Source organism: Phoenix dactylifera, chromosome 9, assembly GCF_009389715.1.
Source record: "Phoenix dactylifera cultivar Barhee BC4 chromosome 9, palm_55x_up_171113_PBpolish2nd_filt_p, whole genome shotgun sequence".
Lineage (NCBI taxonomy): Eukaryota > Viridiplantae > Streptophyta > Magnoliopsida > Arecales > Arecaceae > Phoenix > Phoenix dactylifera.
In genome coordinates this window covers 15,658,586-15,671,375 of record NC_052400.1, presented here as the reverse complement: position 1 = coordinate 15,671,375, position 12,790 = coordinate 15,658,586, and the positions used below count along the sequence as shown (strand labels likewise).

Below are 12,790 nucleotides of genomic sequence, written 5' to 3'. Positions count from 1 at the left end.
ATATTCGAGATTGATCAAGTGAACTAGACCAAGTTCTTTATTAGCTGGACTAGATGTTATAAATTAAGTCAGAATCCGAGGTCGGGCCAGGGGCTAAAGTTGGACGGCATTATTAATTGCAAGGGATCGTGCAGTGTTGGTTGTCCCAATCCGTGATCACGAAAGCTTAAGTTGGTTGGGTGGCAAGTATCAATTCGATGAAATCCAATGGATATAACGGGCTGAAGTCTATGGACAGAATCGCTGGTCCCATATTTAAAAAGCATCAAGATAAGATTTGTAGAGTCCTACCTTAGATGAATTTGTAAACAAATCTGTAGAGTCCCAATCAAACTGGCCTTAAAAAGATAACAACGGAGGGGTGCTTGCTTCCGCAACGCACGGCGTAGTTCCGGGCGTTACCGGGAGGCTAGCCCGGTAGCTTTCTTGTTAAGAACCTCCTATAAGATGTGATGTGATGACGTTATGCCATACCTTCGAGTCGAAGCAATCGGATTGGAGTCATGGGGGGTGGACGGCGGGGTTCCGATCATCTCCCTCAAGGTACCTCCTCTCTAAATCCCTTCATCCTCTGTTTCAGCTTACTTCCAATTTCTATTAGCTCTTTGGACCAACCCTGACACCTTCGCTGCAGAGCTGGCCAATGAGGCTGACACCTCCTCCGACTCCGACCCCTACTCCTCTGATTTCTTCCCGTCCGTTTGCTACTCAAACCTCGGCCCAGAGCCCGCCGACGATGAGTCCCTGCGGCGGCGAAGCAAGACGTATTCCGAGGTCTTGAAGTCTTATGTGACCCCGCGCAGAATGCGACCCCGTGCCCTCCGAGTGGCCAAACATATCATCTGTTGGTAAGGAAGAAACAAAATACATACTACTTTGGTGTGTCTCTGTTCGGCCTTTTTTTTTTTTTTTGCTTTGTTTAATCTTTTATTGTGGATCCTGGGTAGCCATTGTAGGCCCTGTGCATGGATCGAGGAGGTCGGCGGCACCAAGGCGAGGGATTACGATATCCCAGAGACCATGACGCTGCTTCTGGTCGGGCCGAGAGGGTCCGGCAAGAGCACCCTCGTCAACAGGATCACCAGGGTCTTCCAAGATGACCAGTTTGCACCCGACAGAGCACAGGTTTCCCGTGAGTATTCTTACCTTCGTATTCCCCAAGTTGGTACTACTGGTCGATCTTATCGCTGCTTTTATTATTTATATATATATATATTTGTACCGTTGCAGATAATGTGTCGGTTACAGAAGGGTCCTGTTTCTTGCAAGAGTACATGATTCCGAGGGATTCAAAGAAACTTTGTGTCTATGATACTCGTAGTTTGTCGACATTCTCGTCTGATAACTTCAAATTGCTCCAAGATTGGATGATGCACGGCGTCACACATCGACAAATGGTGATCAGGTGAGAGCATGCGAAGTATGGGTTATTTTGATGTTACTACAAGATCTTAGTTAGTTGGGATTGTTTAGTTAACATAAATGAGAACTTGAATTCATGTGTCATGATGGCAGGAAGGACATAGTGATTAGTGAAGAATGAGTATATTAAAGTAATTGTAGGAGTTGCACAAATTGAGAGCAAAGTGATGAAGAATCCATTAAGATGGTGCGGATATATATGCCGGGAATCTTAGGAGGCTCTGGTTAGGAGAGGTGCAGTACAAGGTCTTTGTTGAAGGATTTAGGAAAAGGAAACCTAAAGTAAGTAACGTGGCTGGAAGTTGACAAGTTGTGAGAATGGTTTTGAAAAAGCTTGTGAAAATAACATTGTTGGTGTATAAAGATTAGCAAAGATGATCCCAAATAGTTAATGGTAGTAGTGGGAAAAGTTTAGTTATGGTTTGGTAGGGATGCGCGTATTCCACACGTTGTGAATCTTTTAGATCCATTGATACGTGGAATTAATTGGTGATCTCTACTATGAGTATTATGTACATCAATCTTGATTATTTGTTATAATTCTCAACTTATAGCAATGTTTATTTTGCTTCTTTGAATAGCAATTGGCTGTCTCCTCTTAATGCTTCTTGATTTTGATGTTGATGCTTCTTGATTTTGATGTTGATGCTTCTTGATTTTGATATCTTGAATTTCCTTTTTAAATATTGAAGCATATCTTTATACCTTTTTGACATATGTCTTCTTTGTTGTGACAGAGACTCAGATGATGTGATTACAACTAATAGAATAAAAGACATGGCACGAGAAGGGTTTGGCCCTTGCCAGAAGAGGATGGTCAACTTTGTCATATTTGTTGTTGATGGAATCTCTGTTCTGAAATCAATTGATAGCATGGATACGCGGTACAATGACATGCTTGCTGAAACTTTCAACTATCCATTCTTGTCATTCAGAGGTGCGAATCTTTTGTATGATCTTAGTGTTTTAATGTATAGTTGACTATAAAATTCCTCTGTTATTGTTCCTTTGGTACATTTGTTTTTGCATATTTTAGATGTCCCTAATTCTCCATCATCAAGTTCTATTTACCCTAGATTATGAGCGGCAATAACATTTCAATATGATGAACATTTATGCATTGTATTCTACTTGTCTAAGTCATCTACCATATTTTTTTTTTTTTTTGGCAAGTTGTTTACTTTTCTAGGTTGAGCGTGTCTATCATCAACCATAAATATTAGTTTACTAGTTTATTATTGTTGTATTGTCAAAAATTATGTTTATCTTAACAACTCTAATATTTTTTTTCCCATTCATAAGTTATGATATAAAGCACTTTTCCATATATCCCAATATTTGTCAGCCAATTTAAGAGACATATAGATATTGTTTATTTTGATTGCATGTTGAGATTTAGGTGTGGCTCAACAAATCGGTTACTCTGTAATCCACAAAATGTAGAAGGGTTAACCGCCACATTCCTAACATATTATATCAGGATTATGTATCATTTTGGCAACTTTTTGAATACATTAGAGGGATGCATAGCCGTGTACCAACTGTGCTGGCCCATGTTGTTGCATGTTGATCTGCAAACACACATACACACACAAACATTTTTTGGAGACAAACCAATAGGTCTAGGCTTCTATAATGACAAAATTGTTGTTTCATATCAAACTGAAGATTAGGAATCAAGATAAGTATAATCTTTGGAAAATGCTACACAAGCTTCCCATGATGCCAAACAATATGCTTCAAACACCTATATCATTTTGTGAATGTGTGAACATAGTCATTTATCTACAAGTGGTTATTATCAAGTTTTTTGAGCTTATTTGTGTTCTGGATGTACAAATAATGCCAAGCTATATTAGTTAAATGATATATGAGATGAAATTATGGAATACACATTGAACAACAATCAACATAATGTCTAAGTTGTATTTTTCTACATTTTTTGGATAGATTACTGAAAAACCATGTTTCCTTCTTCACAATTTGTTGAATGCATGCTAGGTTTCGGTGTAATGTGAAATGGTATGCTTACCATGCCATCGCTTGACTGCTACCATGCATGTGCATGATATTCTAATGCTTGATTATGTTTTTTGTTTGTGTGCATATATATATATATATATATATATATATATATATATATATATATATATATATATATATATATATATATATATATATCTGTGCTGCACATACATACATACATAAATACTGTTTGCACGCACTCTCTCTCTCTCTCTCTCTCTCTCTCTCTCTCTCTCTCTCTCTCTCTGTATTAATGCATTCTAGGTTTCGGCATGACATGAAATGTGATGCTTGCTATGCCATCCTCGGCTGCTGCTTGCATGATCCATAGTGTAATTCTTGATTACATTTTTCTTTTTCATTATTGGGGATTGAATTTTTGATGTAATGATGGACCGCTAATGGTCAACCACTTGAAACACAGTTCTAGATATTTGATTGGTTTATTAGATGTAAGTGAGTTTACAAAATTTCAACTTACTTTGATTGCTCAGTTGAGAGCTATGAGGACCACCTTCCTCATGGCTTTACTCATGTTCCTGACAAAGTGGCTATTAACAAGACCTCTGTCCTTGTGGCAAAGATGAATCTACCTATGTTTCATTACTTGTTTTCATATCTCATTGGTGGCCTTTCTATAGACGGATATGAAGAATGCCTTTACTTCAAATGATCTTTTTGAGAAGGTCTAAATCATAGTCAAATTGTTGTCACACTATCTTTTGGCTAAATCAGGTTCCTTGAGCTTGACTTAAGTATTTCCATTGCACTCAAAGAGAGTTGGAAAGGCTAAAACTCTCTTCACTTGGTCCTTACATCATCATGGTTCTTCTACTATTTCTTGATGATGCAAATATGACTAAGAGATGATGCTCCGAGCCTCCGACTATCCTCCATCTAAAGCAGCATCTCAAGCAATTACTCATGATGGATCTTAGTTCTGTCTTCTTTCTTTTATCTAAATCAGCTTTCATTTTATGTTTAATCATCACTGACATGTAAAGAAATAACAGGTGGTGTTCAGGAAGTTAGTTTAATTGTGTCTAATTGCAAATGTAGGACTGGGTTTTCTTAGATAAATTCTTAAATTCATGAGAGATGGGACTATTACTTAAATCCAGTTACTGAAGAGCCTGAGGATTTTCAGTGGATCAGACTTCCTATAGATTGGCTGAAATAAAATCAGATGGATTAACTACTGTTGGATATTTAAGTAATGTAGGAACTCTAACAGATAGATCCTTAAAACTTTGAATGGTTTATTCAAAATAAAAATGTCCATATTTAGAATATAAACCTTGCAGAGTTCTGCCTTTGCTGTTATTGAAAATGGCATACAGTTGCAAGGCACAGATAGGAGGCTGTGGTAGGGTTGATTGAAAGTTGTGTTGGCTGGATGGCACGAAGTCTGAAACCTTTATTGGATGCATAGACACTACCATCACAAACTTGGGCTAGGTTGTCATGTATCCGGTACGATTTTATTTTCTTTCTTGATGCATTTATTTGTTTCCTGCAAGGTCCGCCGTACCGGTACCGGTCGGCGTACCGGTGGCGGCCCGGACCGGTACGAAACCGGTCCCGTACCGGTCCGTACCGGTCCATACCGGTGGCGTACCAGTCCGTACCGGTCCGAACCGTGCCGAACCGGTCCCGTACCGGTTCTTCAACAATAAATTACCGGTACCGGATTTTACGCTGATCCGGTACCAGTCCCAGGCCGGACCGGTACGTACCGGCCCCTACCGGCTGGTACGGACCGGTATGGCAGACCATGGTTTCCTGTGTGATATGTCCTGGTATTAGTCATTTCCAACTCCCCCGTCTATGAATGATATCTATCTATGGCCAAATTGATTAATATTTGTCTCCCTATATTATTGTAGATAACAAGCCAGTTGTTGTGGTCACTCATGGCGATGAACTCTCACTCTTTGAGCGTGCTCATATCCGCACTTATTTGGGGGAATTATTAGGAATTCCTCCACTTACACAAATTTTTGACATCCCAGGTGATGCAAGGCTGAAATGAGTCATTATGCTTGATGACAATGATTCTGTTTTTTTGAACTCTAAACGTCATGCGTGCAGGTACAAATGAGCGTGACACTGAGGTGGCTGTAGTGGACATGTTGCATTATTCCATTGAACATGCTTACAGGAACCTTCCTTTTAAACATAATTTCGTCATAGAGGTTTGATATCCTGTCCCTCAATGAAAGCTTGTTCTCTTTTGGAGCTCTAAATTATCAGAATATTTTAGACGTTCTCGATAACATGGTATCCATTTATTCTTGTTGTAAGTGATCGAGTTCATTTTTCCTCTCTTCATAGTTTACTAGTCATGCAGCTGCATAAGATTTTGGTGATGCAAGTTTGTCCATTTTAGAACTTAATATTATTCAACATTAGAAATTTAAAGTTATTGTTGTAATATAGTATCCATTTGTTAATGTTGTAAGTGATTTAGTACCTTTTGCTTTTCTCGTCCACAGAATTTGATCATTGAGCAGCATTTAGTTGTATCTTATTTCTGTTGTTATGCATTTAGTGTGCCAGCATCGTTGCTTAGGATCTAGGAGCTATCCATGTTTGTGTATATGGTTTGCATAATTAATTAGTAAAATATGGTTTACGTTTCTGCTCCCATGCAGCTAACCTCTCTTTCTATGAAGGAGTTGGTTGTTTGCTTCTAAAATCTAGGACTTTAAGTAAATGCAATTGAGGAAATAAAAGAAAGTTTGCATAAACAAATGCAATTGAGGAAATAAAAGAAAGTTTGCATAAACCTCTTCACTTCTCACTATTTTTTCACTAATAAGGGAAGATAATAGGCTGCTAGTTGGCACTCATTTCTTTTCTCACTTGAAATTATGGGAATGCTAAATACAGTTTAAAGAAGCTGGTTTCTGTGGTAGCAAATAATAATCAACAATTTAACCTTTTTGAGATTCTAGTGAGGCACAAATGACAAAATAATTACCTGCTATTTGCTTTGCATCCTTTTAGTTGTATCAATTAATCCTACAATTTGAAAGGCATTCACAATTTGTTGTCTCACATAATGCCTCTGTTTACCATCTTAAGAGCCAAAAGATCCCATTTCTGACAGATGGAAGCCTTTGTTTCATTCTTGAATCCTTACATTCTACTTGCCATCTTTGGGCTCCATTGTCAAGAAAGGATTCCAAACCTAAGATGACGATTGCTTACAGGCTTTTTTATGGTCTTGCTTTAACTGATCTAACTGCTATGTCCGCCTAATATCTAACCTTGTGCATCAAAGTCAATATCTAAGTTGTAGCTAAGGTCTGATAGCCGATGGTGCTGCACTTGTTGCCACTGTTAGATTTTTAAGATTCAACAGTAAAATTTTATTTACTGTGATATTCAAAGGAAGTCCATGAAGGGAAACCAAGCTAATGATGAACCTTGATTTAGTATGAGTCATTTCAACATTTGATTATTATAGAGTCAGGACGATAGTAAAAATGTGATTTTTGAGCAAAGTGGTGGCACATTGAATATGAAATGAGGAGAACCAGGTAGCGACCTGGTAACGGATGGTGAAACCTGGTAACAGATAGTGCAAGTGCGATTACTGAAGACATCTCGGCCAATATATAAATATTGTATTAGCTGATATCTCTCTCTCTCTCTCTCTCTCTCTCTCTCTCTCTCTCTCTCTCTCTATATATATATATATATATATATATATATATATCAGTTTTTTTTAATTAACAATGAAATGGCTGCCAGTTCCAATTCATGCTGGTCTCACTCTGGATGACCATTTAAATGAGGATACTTTGGAGGGAACACAGAGAAATACTCACAGGCTAGCATGCTCATATGATGGGGTACCAATTGGCTGTTCTCTAATAAAAAGGTTGACATCTCAACCATCTGAGTTTCACCTTTAACTGATATAAATGTATGGAATCACCATTTGCTTTATGAAAGCTTTAAGCATGATCGTTATTTTGAAACCTTGGCCATCACATAGTAACATCCATCGTCCTATTCCTAGTGATTAGTTAAGTTTCTTGATAATTGATATCAAGCTTTAAATCATGATAAAATGCTTTTACTTAAACGAGGTGATTCAATTCAATATACTTTTAAAGTGCATGGTTTCTACGGTGTTAGATCAAATTTAATGCTGACACTTACTGTTTGTTGTAGGCTGAGAGGATCCTGACAAGGTTGGCGGACAAATTAGAGAGTTTTCATTCCATAGTGGAACTTGTCATGATTTTCCTTTGGTTCTATCTACTATTGTTGTTGGGAATGAAGTGTCTTGTGAAATGGTAGACAAGTTCTTGTTGCCAAAGCCGAGAAATCTCTCGCTACCTGAAGCCTTTGGTGTGCATAAAATTCTGCACAAAAACGCATTTCTGCTACAGCGTAGGTTTACCTTATTTTTTCATTTCACCTCTTGAGATTTAAATCATATTGTCTTGTTAATGGACACGATAGCCTAAGTACTGAAGTTTCTTAGAACACTAGGCAAGTCTTTTGGTGGGAACGATGTAAGTTCTGATTTGTGATTAGATGTCTTCTTTCCTTTGGTTTGCTTACTAACGGGCAGCCTAATTGGGCACTCACATAAGAAAAATAAAAGGATAATTCTCATCTGAAATTATAGAATAGACTTGCAATTCCAGATCAAGCCCATCGGGCTAGCGCAAGTGGGGAAGATGATGGCAGGTATTGAAGGTTGGATTGATTGGCCGGGAAAGATGGAATAATCCGTGTCTATCCATGATGTGGGCCGAAGTTATGGAATATCCATAATAAAGTCCTGTCGGGCACGATGGTCTTACACTGTTGGAGTAATTCATGTGGTTTGGTTATTGGAATAATGAGCTTGAAAAGTTGCCAACTTATGCCACCCACTGTTGGAGTAATTTATGCCGGTGCCTTGCAAAAGTCATAGAACAGTGAAACCCCCATGAGCAACCATTTGTACCCTTGCTTATCCCACCCAAAACACTTAAATAAGACCATGCCACAAAAAATGTATATCTTTTCTAGAATTGTACTCAAATAAAAGGTCTATAATTTACCTTCTTCAATTAGTTGTTTCACTCATCCACTTTTAAAACTAAGCTTCTATGATCAAAGTTGGATCAAAAAATAGAAATTAATATAGATTTATTCTCAAAACAAAATTATTTTAATATAAAAAGTCATCCTATGCTAGTATAATTTTAGCTGTTAAAGCTTGTCATTTATAGTATTACTTAGGATTGAGGGGATCGGGGAGGGACATGCAGTTGTAGGTGAGGCAGAGGGCGACGGAGTCCGGCAGGGGAAGAGGCGGCTTGGGGAAGGAGGTGAGGTAGTTGTGCTGGGCGTAGAGGGTGGTCATGCTCCCCCTGCACACGCTCCTCGCCACCTCCTCGGGCACCGCTCCTGTCAGCCGGTTGTTGTTCAGGTACAGGCTCCCCGCCGCCGCCAGCGCCGCCGGAACCTCCCCGGATAACATGTTGTGGCTCAGATCCACCACCGCCCACAACGGCGGCGCCTCTCCGCCGGCAGGGACGGCGAGGGGCCCGGAGAGATTGTTGCGCTGGATGAGGAGGGAGGAGAGGCGGGGGAGGGCGAAGATCGCCGGGGGGACGCGGCCGGTGAAGGCGTTCATGGAGAGGACGAGGAAAGCGAGGTCTGGGAGCGGGGCGGCGAAGGCGGCGTCGAGCGGACCCGACAGGGCGTTGGCGGAGGCGGAGAGGTAGCGGAGGGTGGAGGGAAGCGGCGGGAGGGCGCCGGTGAGGGAATTGCCGTTGAGGTCGAGGTGGAGGAGCTGGGCGGAGGTCCCCGGCGGGAGCTCGCCGGATAGCCCGCCATTGGCGGCGAGGATGAGGACATTGAGGCTTGGAGAGGCGGGGAGGAGAAGAAGAGGTGGGCTCGGGCCTCGGAGCTTGTTCTGGCCGAGTACTTCTTCTTGGATGTGGATCCAGCGAATGTGTAGAACAAGTAGACAGAAGAGACGAAGATATATATGTAAATAAAGCTTACGAGTTATCTAATCAGTTGACCCGAAGGCATTCAAATTGAAGTTTTTCAACAGGCTGGTGACCTGAGGGGTGTTCGGAAAGTCCATGCTTTCTCAGTTGCTCGATTATGGAGATGATGAAAGATTAGAGAGCCTATCGTATCTAATTTTGCACATATATGTGCAATAAATTAGTGATTTTAAGGTGGGAGGAATTATATGATTGTCAAAAATAAAAAGGTTGTCAAGCTGTGTGGCTTCAACCAAAGAAATCAACAAGCGAGAAGATTCTTCACTATGGTTTCTTAGGCGAGAGAAATCTCAGCTGCCAGCTCCACCATATGGCCGTTCCACTAGGTAATTATTGAGCATCAAATGAGTCTTAATTAGCCACGCATTGATTTACTCAAAAAAATGAGCCATACGTTGACAATGTCTACTAGAGTGATGGTCTATGGTACTGCATGCATGCTGACGACGGTGGTAAGATAGCAGGCTACTCGCAAGAACGTAAGAGGTATTACCCTACGCCACCTCAACACGTAGTGATTGCTTTCTACCCAAATGAAGATGAATAGTGTCCCCAAACGAAATACGTCTCTGCTTGGAGTTTAAGTTTGAGAGGAATGGAGGTCTCTAACCTCCCAAAAGAGTCCGTATTTTCTTGAGATAGACAGATGCCAGATCATGAAACCACTTAATTTGGGTCCTCAGCAACGGGTCTTTATCTTACCCAGATGGTTTCATATTGGAAGATATCAACTAGTTAAGTCCTCATGCCTTAGGCCGCTTACACATTTGATCCTAGAGAACCATATAATTCGAACTTCATGAGTGATTATCCGACGTTATTCAATGCTATGAGATTTTTTTTTTGAAAAAAAATCATTTTAGGAGAAATGAGAGATTCTGGCGGGTCTTTAGGTGATCATTTGTCCTTGTTCTTGGAGTGTACAAAAAGGCCCATATATTTTGGTCCAAGACCAGACTGCATAGAATAAGCAAAGTAAATCTTTAGGAGGTCTTCAAGAAAGATCTTGTGCAAAACTCTGTATACAGGTATGCAGCAGAAGCTGCCTTGGAGAAACAACCAAAAAAAAAAAAGGAGATTCCATAGTTAAGCATCAACTTCAGAGCGCGCAATAGCATTGTAATTAGGTTGCTTGGATTCTCTGCCCTTGCTGTATCAACTTTTTTACCCGAGATGATCGAATTGTGTAAGCCATCTTGGATTATCTACCTTCTCTCTCTCTCAAAAAAAAAAAAGAAAAGAAAAAAAGAAAGAAACAAAGGGAAAATTTGAAGGTTCTTTTAGTGATTAGGTTTGGATGCACATTTGTGTTTCTGCGGAAAAGGGATTTGGATCCGTACCCCAAGCGTTTGGGCTGCCTTGGCTGATCTCTATTAATCCATAATTTAATTAAAAGAAGTGCTTTTGAATTGTGACCCTAACAGAACTGTCCATATTGAAGGAGTACAATCTTATTCAATAAAATTTTTGTATTATATTGATTATATCAAGGATGTAACCGCAATAACCTTAATGAAGAAAATCCAGTCAAATTTAACAATTACCTAATTTCAATTCAAAGAACATTAGATCTCTATCTCTCAGATTGCAACCCTGACCGTCCCTACCTCTTTCTCGACACGTGGATCTCTCCAAACCCATATGAAAATATTTCTCTAAGCGCGGTGTCTCATGTTTTCTCGATGAGATATAGTTTAGTCTTTCAAATTTTCTTCCTCTTGAGATCTAAGATGCACGATGGCATTGGATATCTCTCTCTAAATACGCTTATTGCACCGTGCCTCAATCCAAAAATGAGCCGCTTGAACTGCCTGCCTTTCTTTATCTTGCCATTGCTTAAAAGATATGAGATTTTATTTTTCTTTTTTCCCTGAACCATAAGTATTATTAACAAAAAAATAAAAAAAGCCAAGCGGCCATGCAAATGGTCAAACTAAGATCAGGTGCATGCACGGTGGGTACGATGCTAATTAGGACACTACAGAAACATCTAATATTGTCGGCACTTTTTAATGCATTTGCCAATGCAAAAAAGCATCGCGAGTTAGCTTTCCGACGCTTTCTAAAGTGTTGCAAAGACGCTGGAAATGCAGCCATGGAAACAATTTTATGATGCTTTTGGTTCGTCATGAATTATAATAAATGACGCTTATAAGCATAGTTAATCACTAACGATTTCACTAAACTGTCTATATTAATGACATTTATTTGCACCAATAATTGTTGACGCAAGTTAGTGTCGCTATTGTATATTTTAACAATGCTTAGATTTAAAATATGATGATGCTTTTATAGCATTGTAAGTGTAAGTTTTTTTTAAAAAAATTATTTAAAAAAAAGAAACCTTTGTATACAAATATATACACGAAACATATACATAACAAAAGTTATATAATAACACATGTAATATATATAGAAATAGCAAATATTTATATTGTCAAATATAACTATATTTACATTGTCAAATATGATTACATTTACATTATCAAACATGATTGAAAGTCAAATTACAACTCAATGTGCAAATATACACTTAAAACTCCTAAAAAAAATAGTTTAAGGGCTATTAGGGACCGATGGCATCACATCATCATTATCTCTATGACTACCGAAAGTATTAGAAACGTACAAGAAAAAGAAAAACTTTAGAAGTTAAGAATTCGAAAATCACAAAGTATTATAAATTATTAAGCTTATACAAAAATACATGATAATTATATAAAATATTTAAATAGATGTAGTTATTTACTTAAGGAGGGACAAACCTACGCAACAAAGATGCAATCTGCTCAAGTTGAGCCCTCAAAGATTGTATCTTTGTCTGATGGCTCTGCCTTATCTTCTTCATCTCTGTCTTCAGACTACAAACCTCTACAGCGCTACTACTATATCTGGCATCCTAAATATACCTGCTCACTGCTATTTGAATGGGTGGTCTTGCAAGTCTTTTATAATGCTGCTTTAATTATTAAGGATGTGTTTCTAAAAGATATCCTAATAACTGTATTTTATATCGTGTTACAAATGTTAACCAAGAGTCATGCCATATGTGTGGATCTTCAGGATGAAAAAAATATAAAGAAGATGAGGATGATTTGTTGAATGAAGTGGATGCTATATAGACTAAGAAAAAACCAACCAAAGTTTTAAAATTACCTGAAAGCACATTGAGTAGTAAATTGACTTTCAATCATGTTTGACAATATAAATGTAATCATATGTTGCAATATAAACATTTGCTATTTCTGTATATATTATATGTATTATTATATTACTTCTATTATGTATGTGTTTGGTGTACATATTTGTATATA

At 38.6% G+C, this 12,790-nt stretch overlaps 2 protein-coding genes across 3 annotated transcripts; one reads left to right on the top strand and one right to left on the bottom strand.

Annotated features, from left to right (window-relative positions):
- The first annotated feature begins 316 nt into the window (after positions 1-316).
- On the top strand, positions 317-8,054 carry LOC103700848. Of its 2 annotated transcripts, none has more exons than XM_008782740.4 (8): positions 317-543; positions 635-848; positions 957-1,132; positions 1,231-1,405; positions 2,160-2,359; positions 5,334-5,459; positions 5,539-5,642; positions 7,633-8,054. In XM_008782740.4, the coding sequence occupies exons 1-8, from the start codon at positions 504-506 to the stop codon at positions 7,759-7,761; spliced, it is 1,164 nt and encodes a 387-aa protein (XP_008780962.1). In that variant the 5' UTR covers positions 317-503; the 3' UTR covers positions 7,762-8,054. The 2 variants fall into 2 exon arrangements, with proteins under 2 accessions (XP_008780962.1, XP_008780954.1); XM_008782732.4 differs by having other exon boundaries at positions 319-543; positions 948-1,132.
- On the bottom strand, positions 7,866-10,671 carry LOC103701872 (leucine-rich repeat receptor-like protein FASCIATED EAR2). The gene is made up of 2 exons (XM_017844725.3): positions 10,645-10,671; positions 7,866-9,475 (listed from the first exon to the last, which is right to left on the bottom strand). The coding sequence occupies exons 1-2, from the start codon at positions 10,669-10,671 to the stop codon at positions 8,690-8,692; spliced, it is 813 nt and encodes a 270-aa protein (XP_017700214.1). The 3' UTR covers positions 7,866-8,689.
- Between the last annotated feature and the right edge of the window lie 2,119 nt (positions 10,672-12,790).